General features: G+C 44.6%; 1 protein-coding gene across 1 annotated transcript in view; it reads left to right on the top strand.

Annotated features, from left to right (window-relative positions):
- CUBN (cubilin) overlaps positions 1–13,277 on the top strand; it is a 388,954-nt gene that overhangs the window by 24,412 nt on the left and 351,265 nt on the right. The window contains exon 2 of the mRNA XM_073629712.1: positions 7,264–7,393. Coding sequence (XP_073485813.1) covers positions 7,264–7,393 — 130 coding nt within the window. The remainder of the gene's footprint in view (positions 1–7,263; positions 7,394–13,277) is intronic.

The raw sequence follows: 13,277 nt of genomic DNA, 5'->3' as shown, positions 1-13,277 counted from the left end.
TGTGTTATGCATTCCTGGTTTTAATGAACAATGTCCCTTTAAGATCCTCCCACTGTACAATTTGGCCACACCCACCCTATGACGTGGTGTTCTCCCCCACAGGAATGGGGGGGGGGGGGGGGTTCCTGCACCTATTCCCTGAAAAGAAAAGCGCTGGGCCCAGCCGCCCAAAAAGAACAGGCTGCACACGGTAAGCAATGGGCCGACAGGGAGAGATCCCCCTGGCCTGACTGGTGCTGCATCCCCATGCGCCACCCGGGCTGGGTGGAATTAATAATGGGCACTGTGGACAGTCCTAATGGGAGCCAGTTAATTCAGCTTCTGTAGTGTTGTGTTAGGTCTACACAGTTGTGCCCTTCAACCTCCCCTCAGGGCGCACCACGCATGCCAATGCAGGGCTCTTATGGAAGCCTGAGACTTCCATAGCATTGGGCCTGCGCTGCTGCACCCTTTCACTTTCACCCATAGCTCCCAACTGTCCCTGATTTCGAGGGACTGTCCCTAATTTGGAGAATTGTCCCTCTGTCCCTCATTCCTCCTCATTTGTCCCTCATTTTGGTCTGATCTTTATAGTTGTATATAAAATGCACTTTTTATCTTTCAAAAAGTGTTTTCCAGCGCTAAACCTTTCATCTGATTCCTAAACTGCTGCATTTGTATATTCCTAAAGCCAATTTAAAGGAATAGTAGTGGTAAAAAGCACTTGTGGGTTTAACCAATCTTGCTTTTTTATACATTTCTCCTTTAAGAGGGCATGACAGGGAGTGTGTCCTATGCTGCATACTTTTGCTGATAAGTGTCCCTCATTCCCATCTCAAAAAGTTGGAAGGTATGCTTTCACCTCAGGGCGCACGCCGACACACAGCCCTGAAGGCCCACCAAAATCCTCAGCACCAGGCCCATATCCTCTTCTCCTCCTTCTCTTTCTGTAGTGGTCTTCAAGGGTTCTGTCCTTGGACCCCTTCTTCTCTTTTTCTACACTTTCTCCCTTGGTCAGTAGTTGATAACCTTGCATGGCTTCTAATGCCATCTCTATGTTAAGGACACTTCAAGTTATCTCTGCACTCCTCAGTTCACCCCTTTAACGCACCACTCATTTACTAACTGAGATATCACACCACTTCCTTATAGTGGCTGTAAGCCTCAAGGTTTTTCACATTAATGCATCTATGCATTAAGGTTAAAAACTGTCTGTTCTGCAGCACCCCCAGACGCCCCCCCCTTTTTCTTTCCTGAGCCCGATTTGATCCAGTGATGTACATGAGCGCAGCGGCTCCAGCCACTGTCTCTCTCCTCATTAGACAGATTGATAGCAGCAGAAGCCATTGGCTCCCGCTGCTGTGAATCAAATTCAGTGACACGGGAGCGAGGGGTGGGGCTGAGTCCCACTGTGTCAATGGACGCAGCAGTGGGATTCGGGAGCGAGCCAACACGGGTGCCCCCAGGGAGGAGGGGCCAGGAGCACCTGCAGGGCACCCCAGAAGAAGAGGATCGGGGCTGTTCTGTGCAGAACAATTGCACAGAGCAGGTAAATATAGGCATGTTTGTTATTTTTATTTAAAAAAAAACAAGGGTTTACAGCCCCTTTAAACTCAATCTTTTCACAAATGAGTTCAAACTGAGCTCATAATATTTCCTATACCCAACTTTTCCATCAAGATCAATACCACAGCTATAAGTTCCTCCCTTCATGATGGGGTGTTAGGTGTAATCCTAGATGCTGACCCCTCCTTTCAGTCTTCACTCCCATCACTGTCCAAATTTTGCCACCTTCACCTCTGTAACGCTCAAATAAGCCCCTTCTTAACCAATGACACCAACAAGCTACTAATTCACTCTATCTCTCGTTTCGACTATACAACTCCCCCCTTGTTAATCAACCTCTATACAGACTATCCCTCCTTCAGTCTATAATAAATGGCACTGCCAGGCTCTTCAACCTCACCAACCACTTAGTGTCCACCATTCTTCTCTGTCGATCTCTCCACTGGCTTCTGCTGGTCCATCAAATAAAATTCAAAATTGTAACAATAACATGCAACATCATCCATAACTCTGCCATGAGCTACATCACCAAAATGGTCTCAAAATGTCATCTAAACCATTCCCTTGCTCCTATAAAGACCTCCTCTTATCTAGCTTCCTCGTCACCTCCTCACATTCTCGCCTCCAGGACATCTCCAGAGCCTCTCCCATCCTCCACAATTCCCTAGCTCACACTGATAACTTCAGGGAAGTCTATCTCACCTCTACTGTACTTTTACTTTTTCCATCAACTCATCCATACACAGTTATTATCTTTTTGTATCGCTTGCACCCCCCTTTTAAATTGTAAGCTCTCATGATCAAAGCCCTCCTAACCCTCCTGTCTTGAATTGTATTGTAACTATACTGTCTCCCTTTATAATATATTTGTTGCACCCTCCTAGATTTAGTGTAGGTCGTTAGGTAAATTTAGTAAGCTCCTCTGTAATCAGTGGAGCAGAGATTGATTGTTTAAGTCTGCTCAGTGTCTCACAGGTTGCTGATCTGATTACTTCCCCCTGTATTCTAGAGGATTCTAAAATTATAATGGAAGGAAGGACAGTGTTGGCAGTCTGAATATTTATGAGACTCCAGCCAATCCCTGGGGAGGTGTGTTGGGTAGGTGGTGAGAGAGCCAAGAAATAGTCTGAGGCCTGAGACTGCAGGGCCCAGTCCTGAGTCCAGTCCTGCTGGAGGAGACCCTCTGTGCAGGGACTCTGCCCCTGGGGCTAGGCTTATCTGGGGGGCTTATTTGCAAGCTTAAAGCTGTTCTTCACTCTGGAGAAAAAAATTTAAAGTCAGCAGCTACAAATCCTGTAGCTGCTGACTTTTAATAAAAGGACACTGACCTGTCCGGGGATCCAGTGCCACCCTGACCTGGACTGGTTCTTCACTAGCCTTTGGGTTCCCGGTGCTGACAGTCCAACTGTGGGCAGCTGGTTATTCTGCTTTCAGGTTCACAGCCGGCTGCCTACTGCGCATGCACGAGCCACGTTGCGCTTTGTGAATGGTCCTGCAGGCTCCTGGGACCCATGACATGTCCCATAAGACTGCTGGGAGGGAGGGGGGAGGAGAATTTTCACTTGGATCACCTAGGCGATCCAAGCAGAGGTAGGAGCATGTACCTGTTAAAACTAGCCCCCCCCCCCCCTTCAACAATGATGTGGTGGAGGAGGGGGGGGGGAGAGACTACAAGCAGAACTTTCCCTTTTGGTTGAAGATCTGCTTTAAGTCCTGAAATCAATTTGGGTTAGGAGAGAGCTCACTCGAGAGAGCCAGGAGAAAGTTGGAGGGGAAAGAGTCCAGCTGTTCTATGTTGGTGTGAGCCTGCATCTGCCTCACTGTGAAGAGCCTGGTGGATGTCGAACCGATGATTCTGTGGCTGCATGTGTAGATGGTCCATGTGCTGGAGAGCCCGTGGCTGTGTGCAGTTTTTGGTCTCTGGGAGAATTCATCGTCAGCATTAAATATTCTGTGCAACATTTGTGTACAGTGTTCAGTTCTTCAGTTCTGGGGTATCCCATGCTCCCTCACCCTATCCAAGTTCTATGTTCCAATAAAACCCCCCCAAAAAAGACACCCCTTGTGCTGTGTACACACAAGCGGACTTTTGACGGACTGAACTCCGAAGGACTTTTTGACGGACTTTCGACGGAGTTCCAACAGAGTTCCGACGCAACGGACTTGCCTACACACGATCACACCAAAGTCCGACTGATTCGAGCGTGATGACGTATGACCGGACTAGAATAAGGAAGTTCATAGCCAGTAGCCAATAGCTGCCCTTGCGTCGTTGTTCGTCCGTCGGACTAGCATACAGACTAACTGATTTTTCGACCGGACTCGAGTCCATCGGAAAGATTTGAAACATGTTCTATTTCTAAAGTCCTTCTTTCGACAGCAAAGGTCCGATGAAGCCCATACACGATCGAATTGTCCAGCGGATTCGTTCCGTCGGACCTTTGCTGTCGAAAAAGTCTGGTCATGTGTACACGGCATAGTACTGTTCTTTTGAGCCAGTGGAAGAGTGTATAATATGCTATGTGCCTGGCTTTGTTTGATCTAACTAGGGGAATAAGGGGAAAGGGAATAAGTTGGATGTGCTACATATTATAAAGCCCCATTTCTTGCACCTTCAGACATCAATCAGACTGAATTATTGCACCTTCACACCTCAGATCAGCCCCATTTCCTGCACCTTCAGACATCAGATCACCCCAAATTCAAAAATCTTCACACCTCAAATCAGCCTGAATTCCCAAACCTTCACACCACCAGTCCCAATTCTTGCATCTTTAGACACTAGATCAGCTCCAATTCCTGAACCTTCACACCTGAGATCAACCAAAACATCTGCACCTCCACTTTAGCTTCCGAGCATATAAAAATGTTCACTCTCCTGCGCTGTGCGGTAAGTCCCAACGTGTTATACTAAAATGTCAAGATAAGAGTCTGATAACACGTTGGGACTTACCGCACAGCGCAGGAGAGTGAACATTTTGATATGCTCGGAAGCTAAAGTGGAGGTGCAGATGTTTTGGTTGATCTCAGGTGTGAAGGTTCAGGAATTGGGTTTGATCTGGGTGATCTGAGGTGTGAAGGTGCAGGAATTCAGGCTGATTTGATGTCTGAAGGTGCAGGAATTGGGTCTAAACTGAGGTGTATGCCGCGTACACACGAGCGGACTTTACGGCAGACTTTGTCCGGCGGACTTTTCAATGGACTTTACGATGGACTTTCCGAAATGAACGGACTTGCCTACACACGAACAACCAAAGTCCGACGGATTTGTACGTGATGACGTACGACCCGACTAAAACAAGGAAGTTCATAGCCAGTAGCCAATAGCTGCCCTAGCGTAGTTTTTTGTCCGTCGGACTAGCATACAGACGATCGGACTTTTCGACCGGACTCAAGTCCGTCAAAAAGATTTGAAACATGTTTCATTTCTAGGTCCGTCGAACTTTTGTGGAAAAAAGTCCGCTGGAGCCCACACATGATCGAATTGTCTGACGGACTCCGGTCCACAGGACCAAGTATGCCGTAAAGTCCGGTCGTGTGTACGCGGCATAAGGGTGCAGAAGTTTGAGTTCATCAGAGTTGTTAAGGCTTATGCCGCGTACACACGATCGGACTTTACGGCATACTTGGTCCGGCGTACCGGAGTCCGTCGGACAATTCGATTGTGTGTGGGCTCCAGCAGACTTTGTTTTCTCAAAAGTTTGACGGACTTAGATTTGAAACATGTTTCAAATCTGTCCGACGGACTCGAGTCCGGTCGAAAAGTCCACTCGTCTGTATGCTAGTCCGACGGACAAAAACCGACGCTAGGGCAGCTATTGGATACTGGCTATGAACTTCCTTGTTTTAGTCCGGTCGTACATCATCACGTACGAATCCGTCGAAGTTTGGTTGATTGTGTGTAGGCAAGTCCGTTCATTCGGAAAGTCCGTCGTAAAGTCCGTCGAAAAGTACGCCGGACAAAGTCTGCCGTAAAGTCCGCTCGTGTGTACGCAGCATTAGGAATTGAGTCTAAACTGAGGTGAGGAGGTGTGCATTATTCACATATACTAAAATGTCAAGATAAGAGTCTGATATGTGGATAATGCACACCTCCACACCTCAGTTTAGACTCAATTCCTAAGCCTTAACACCTCTGATGAACCCAAACTTCTGCACCTTCACACCTCAGTTTAGACCCAATTCCTGCACTTCAGACATCAGATCAGCCTGAATTCCTGCACCTTCACACCTCAGATCACTCAGATCAAACCCAATTCCTGCACCTTCACACCTCTTATCAACCTAAACCTCTGCACCTCCACACTTCAGTTCAGACCCAATTCCTGCACCATTGCACCTCAGATCAGACCCAATTCCTGCATCTTCAGATACTGGATCAGCCCGATTCCTGCACCTTCCCACCTCCAATCAACCCAAACTTCTGCACCTCCGCACCTCATTTCTGACCCGATTTCTGCACCTCCATACCTTAGATCAGACCCAAACATCTACACCTCCAAACCTCAATTCAGACCCAATTCCTGCACCTTCACATCTCAGATCAGACCCAATCAGTGGCAGCTGGTGGTAGTCCCCCAACAGACCCCCCCCCGGTCCAGTCGGTCGGTCAAGTCCAGAGCACTTACTCCATCTATGGCGGGAATCACAAGCGGCGGGCATCATGGGCTGCTTCCTCTTCCCCTGCTCACCTCCGTGGGCATCATGGGCGGCTTCCCCTTCTCCTGCTCAGCGACTTCCGTCTCCTCCCTCCTCCTTGCCGGCCAATCGGAGCACTTCTCCTTCCGGCCAATCGGCAAATGGGTATATTCATTCGCTATTGTCACACAACTGGGTGAGATCTGCGTCCTGAACCCACCTTATTTTGAAGCCTATTGGAGCCTCTGGTACTTCAAACCCCCCCCCCATTGGAATTCATGCATCTGGCGTCCAGCATGGGGGCCGGATGCATGTATAGAGGGGGCGGCGCCCATGCGCCCTTAATGAATGGGCCGCCCCTGGACCCAATACCTGCACCTCCACACCTCAGATCAGACCCAATTCCTGCACCTCCACACCACATCAACCCAAACTTCTGCACCTTCAAACTACAGACCAGACATAGGGGGTTATTTACGAAAGGCAAATCCACTTTGCACTACAAGTGCACTTGGAAGTGCAGTCACTCTAAATCTAAGGGGTAGATCTGAAATGAGGGGAAACTCTGCTGATTTTTTCATCCAATCATGTGCAAGCTAAAATGCTGTTTTTTATTTTCCTTGCATGTCCCCCTCGGATCTACAGCGACTTTGCTTCCAAGTGCACTTTCAATGCAAAGTGGATTTTCCTTTAGTAAATAAACCCCATAATTCCTGCACCGCCACACCACAGATCAGACCCAATTCCTGCACCTCCACACCACAGATCAGACCCAATTCCTGCACCTCCACACCACAGATCAGACCCAATACCTGCACCTCCACACCTCAGATCAACCCAAACTTTGGATCAGGTAATTATTGAAGTGTGTACAGTCACCATAAAATTGCCACTTTACAGAACAGGATGTGGGGTGTAGAATTCAAAGGTTGTGTGTCAGGTACACTGTCTAGTAACAAATAATGCCAGGGGCAAGAAATCACTAAAGTTTGGTAATTCTACTAAAATAAAATGCATAAATTAATATTTAATGTTATAATAGCTTCACGTGAGATCAGAAACTTTTTTTTTCCCCAATAGACCTCGGATGTCCTCAGAAGATGGAAACTTAATATTTTCAGTAAGCCAGGCAAAATGTATTGAATTCAAGACTGGCTCGTATGGGAAAATCAAAGTTAATGATGATGACCTGTCTGATCTGCTGATTCAGGTAAGCAGCCACCAATGAATGTCATCAGTACGTCTCCAGCCACCTCCCCCCTTTGTATAACAGAAGCTTTTGTAACCATGGCAACAAAAGCAATACAGTACACTCTGTTAAATGGCAAAAATTTCCTAAAATGACCACTAAACAAACAGCTTTTTCACAAAAACTGTAAAAGATATCAATCTGAAAAGATATAGCCAGATAGCTGAATATTTTGTGAACATTTTAAAGTTTGTTTGGCGTCTGTAGGTGAAAGTATGAAGGAGCTGAAACTTTTGGGAGCGGAAGAAGATTTTAAGGATCTGAAGCATGCTCCCATTGACTTCAATGTTAAAAAAAAGTGTTAAAAAGCTTAATATTTTAAAAAGTATAAATAGTAGAAAAAAAAGTTGAAAAAGTCCCATCACCAGCTGAAAGAGACGAACATTTTAATAGTTGAATGGTTTTAATAGCTGAAAGTATGCAGAAGTTACGCAGAGCCAAAAAACGTACGGAATAATAAACTAGAAAATGCATTTCCTGGGGAAAATGCGTGGGAATGCTCAATAGCTGAATTGCTAAAATGGCCCCCAGCAAAACTGCCCGCATCATATTGCCATCAAAACTGCCCCATCAAAATTGTCCCCATCAAAACTGCCCCATCAAAACTGCCCCATCATATTGCCAACATCAAAACTGCCCCATCAGAATTGCCCCATCAAAACTTCCCCATCATATTGCCACCATCAAAACTGCCCCATCAGAATTGCCCCATCATATTGCCACCATCAAAACTGCCCCATCAGAATTGCCCCATCAAAACTGCCCCATCAGAATTGCCCCATCAAAACTGCCCCATCATATTGCCACCATCAAAACTGCCCCATCATATTGCCACCATCAAAACTGCCCCCAATATATTGCCATCAAAACTGCCCCATCAGAATTGCCCTATCAAAATTGTCCCCATCAAAACTGCCCCATCATATTGCCACCATCAAAACTGCCCCATCATAATTGCCCCATCAAAACTGCCCCATCATATTCCTCTATTATAAATCAGTACATGGTGTGTCTGCCCCTCCCCCGGGCTCTGTAATCAGAGCTGAGATGCTCCAGCCACCTCCCCCCCCTGTGTATAACAGAAGCTTTGGTAACCATGGCAACAAAAGCAACACAGTACACTCTGTTTAATGGCTAAAATTTCCTGAAATGACCACTAAACAAACAGGTTTTTCACAAAAACTGTAAAAGATATCAAACTGAAAAGATATAGCCAGATAGCTGAATATTTTGTGAACATTTTAAAGTTTGTTTGGCGTCTGTAGGTGAAAGTATGAAGGAGCTGAAACTTTTTGGAGCGGAAGAAGATTTTAAGGATCTGAAGCATGCTCCCATTGACTTCAATGTTAAAAAAAAGTGTTAAAAAGCTTAATATTTTAAAAAGTATAAATAGTAGAAAAAAAGTTGAAAAAGTCCCATCACCAGCTGAAAGAGATGAACATTTTAATAGTTGAATGGTTTTAATAGCTGAAAGTATGCAGAAGTTACGCAGAGCCAAAAAACGTACGGAATAATAAACTAGAAAATGCATTTCCTGGGGAAAATGCGTGGGAATGCTCAATAGCTGAATTGCTAAAACGGCCCCCAGCAAAACTGCCCCCATCATATTGCCATCAAAACTGCCCCATCAGAATTGCCCCATAAAAATTGCCACCATCAAAACTGCCCCATCATATTGCCACCATCAAAACTGCCCCATCATATTGCCACCTTTAACCACTTCAGCCCCGGAAGGATTTACCCCCTTCCTGACCAGAGCACTTTTTACAAATTGGCACTGCGTCGCTTTAACTGCTAATTGCGCGGTCATGCAATGCTGTAACCAAACGAAATTTGCGTCCTTTTCTTCCCACAAATAGAGCTTTCTTTTGATGGTATTTGATCACCTCTGCCGTTTTTATTTTTTGCGCTATACACGGAAAAAGACCGAAAATTTTGAAAAAAAATGATATTTTCTACTTTTTGTTCTAAAAAAAATCCAATAAACTCAATTTTAGTCATACATTTAGGCCAAAATGTATTTGGCCACATGTCTTTGGTAAAAAAAATGTCAATAAGTGTATATTTATTGGTTTGCGCAAAAGTTATAGCGCCTACAATCTAGGGTACATTTTCTGGAATTTACACAGCCTTTAATTTATGACTGCCTATGTCGTTTCTTGAGGTGCTAAAATGGCAGGGCAGTACAAAACCCCCACAAATGACCCCATTTTGGAAAGTAGACACCCCAAGGAAATTGCTGATAGGCATGTTGAGCCCATTGAATATTCATTTTTTTTGTCCCAAGTGATTGAATAATGACAAAAAAAAAAAAAAAAAAAAAAAATTACAAAAAGTTGTCACTAAATGATATATTGCTCACACAGGCCATGGGCATATGTGGAATTGCACCCCAAAATACATTTAGCTGCTTCTCCTGAGTATGGGGATACCATTGGGATTTCTAAGGGCGTACATTTTTGATTTTACTCCTCACTACCTATCACAGTTTTGAAGGCCATAAAATGCCCAGATGGCACAAACCCCCCCCAAATGACCCCATTTCGGAAAGTAGACACCCCAAGCTATTTGCTGAGAGGCATGTTGAGTCCATGGAATATTTTATATTTTGACACAAGTTGCGGGAAAGTGACAATTTATTTATTTTTTTTTATTTTTTTGCACAAAGTTGTCACTAAATGATATATTGCTCACACAGGTCATGGGCATATGTGGAATTGCACCCCAAAATACATTCTGCTGCTTCTCCTGAGTATGGGGATACCACATGTGTGGGACTTTTTAGGAGCCTAGCCGCGTACGGGACCCCGAAATCCAATCACCGCCTTCAGGATTTCTAAGGGTGTACATTTTTGATTTCACTCTTCACTGCCTATCACAGTTTCGGAGGTCATGGAATGCCCAGGTGGCACAAACCCCCCCCAAATGACCCCATTTTGGAAAGTAGACACCCCAAGCTATTTGCTGAGAGGCATGGTGAGTATTTTGCAGCTCTCATTTGTTTTTGAAAATGAAGAAAGACAAAAAAAAAAATTTTTTTTTTCTTTTTTTAATTTTCAAAACTTTGTGACAAAAAGTGAGGTCTGCAAAATACTCACTATACCGCTCAGCAAATAGCTTTGGGTGTCTACTTTCCAAAATGGGGTCATTTGGGGGGGGTTTGTGCCACCTGGGCATTCCATGGCCTCCGAGACTGTGATAGGCAGTGAAGAGTGAAATCAAAAATTTACGCCCTTAGAAAGCCTGAAGGCGGTGCTTGGTTTTCGGGGTCCCATACGCGGCTAGGCTCCCAAAAAGTCTCACACATGTGGTATCCCCGTACTCAGGAGAAGCAGCAGAATGTATTTTGGGGTGTAATTTCACATATTCCCATGGCATGTTTGAGCAATATATAATTTAGTGACAACTTTGTGCAAAAAAAAAAAAAAAAAAAAAAAAATTTGTCTCTTTCCCGCAACTTGTGTCACAATATAAAATATTCCATGGACTCGACATGCCTCTCAGCAAATAGCTTGGGGTGTCTACTTTCCAAAATGGGGTCATTTGGGGGGGGTTTGAACTGTCCTGGCATTTTATGCACAACATTTAGAAGCTTATGTCACACATCACCCACTCTTCTAACCACTTGAAGACAATGCCCTTTCTGACACTTTTTGATTACATGAAAAAATTATTTTTTTTTGCAAGAAAATTACTTTGAACCCCCACACATTATATATTTTTTTAAAGCAAATGCCCTACAGATTAAAATGGTGGGTGTTTAATTTTTTTTTTTCACACAGTATTTGCGCAGCGATTTTTCAAACGCATTTTTTGGGGAAAAAACACACTTTTTTACATTTTAATGCACTAAAACACACTATATTGCCCAAATGTTTGATGAAATAAAAAAGATGATCTTAGGCCGAGTACATGGATACCAAACATGACATGCTTTACAATTGCGCACAAACGTGCAGTGGCAACAAAATAAATACATTTTTAAAAGCCTTTAAAAGCCTTTACAGGTTACCACTTTAGATTTACAGAGGAGGTCTACTGCTAAAATTACTGCCCTCGATCTAACCGTCGCGGTGATACCTCACATGCATGGTGCAATTGCTGTTTACATTTGACGCCAGACCGACGCTTGCGTTCGCCTTAGCGCGAGAGCAGGGGGGACAGGGGTGCTTTTTTTTTTTTTTTTTTTTTTTTCTTTATTATTTTTTTGCTTTTTTATCTTATTTTAAAACTGTTCCTTTCATTTTTTTTTTTTTTAATCATTTTTACTGTTATCTCAGGGAATGTAAATATCCCCTATGATAGCAATAGGTAGTGACAGGTACTCTTTTTTGAAAAAATTGGGGTCTATTAGACCCTAGATTTCTCCTCTGCCCTCAAAGCATCTGACCACACCAAGATCGGTGTGATAAAATGCTTCCCCAATTTCCCAATGGCGCTATTTACATCCGGCGAAATCTAAGTCATAAAATGCTCGTAGCTTCCGGTTTCTTAGGCCATAGAGATGTTTGGAGCCACTCTGGTCTCTGATCAGCTCTATGGTCAGCTGGCTGAATCACCGGCTGCATTCTCAGGTTCCCTGTTGAGACAGGAGAGCCAGAGAAAAACACGGAAGACGATGGGGGGGGGGGGGCATTCTCTCCCACTGCTTGTAAAAGCAGTCTAGAGGCTAATTAGCCGCTAGGATTGCTTTTACATGAAAGCCGACCGCTGGCTGAAAAGAATGATACCAAGATGATACCTAAACCTGCAAGCATCATTTTGGTATAACCACTCAAAGTCGTGAATGCTGTACCTGAAGACAAAAATATGGCTAACAATAAAGCACAGTAAATGGTAAAGTATAAAAAATTGCATACCTGAAAAGCAAACATGATAAAACATAATAACAATAAAACATTGCAGAATAGAATACAGTAAAAAAGAGCAGAACAATAGAGAGAATAGAGAGAGAGAGAATAGAGAGAACAATAAAACGACAACTATTACTTTTTATTTTATATTTTTGTTTGTGTTTTTTTTTTTTTTTTTTACACTTTTTTTGTAACTGTAACTTTTATAACTGTAACCGGTTCCAGGTTCGGGTCTCTCAAAATGCGATGGCATCTTGGGAGACCCTGTGAAAGTGTGTCCTAGTCTGTGCAATGCTGTACCCTACGCTAATACTCAGCTAGTGAATGGTAGCATTCAAAACATTCACCAATGCAAAGACCAGGATTGTCAGGACAGGAGGGACAATAATAGCGGGTGTCACGCCTATATCCGCGCTTACTGCAGACACGACATCTTTTTTGGGGGAGTTCGTTGGGTAGGGGTACTAGGGGGAGGACATAAAGAAAATGCCTCTCATGCAGCCGACTGCATTTGGTTGGGGATGTGAATGGGGGAAGTACGGGCGCTGCAGAAGCGGTGGGTTCCCAATTAGGATTGGCGAATGCAGCAGGAAGGGCATTATGGGCACGACGGGCCTGTGTTTGTCTTCTTTGTGGCAGCGGGACACTACTTGTGCTTTCCACCTCACCAGCTTGAACTGCACTTATGGGACTCGCCACGTCACCAAGTGTTACTGCAGTGCTGGTTTGACTATGACCGGGGTGTACTAGGCCGCTGGCGCTTGCCAGTTCACCAAAACGCTACCAAAAAAACTGTTAACGATCGCAGGGATCAGGCCTGACTCTGCGAACGCTGCAGTTATGCGTTTAGTGTTTTGTAAGTGACAGTGATCGATCGATACTGCACTTGGGTGGGCTGGGCTGGGCCGGGCAGAGGGGCAAAACGCAGGTGCTAGCAGGTATCTGGGCTGATCCCACTAACACTGCGTTTTTGGGAACCCTAAACTGCTGGG

This window comes from Aquarana catesbeiana, linkage group LG05 (assembly GCF_042186555.1).
Source record: "Aquarana catesbeiana isolate 2022-GZ linkage group LG05, ASM4218655v1, whole genome shotgun sequence".
NCBI lineage: Eukaryota > Metazoa > Chordata > Amphibia > Anura > Ranidae > Aquarana > Aquarana catesbeiana.
Note: the sequence above shows the minus strand (reverse complement) of the source record. Positions and strands in the feature narration are given on the sequence as shown.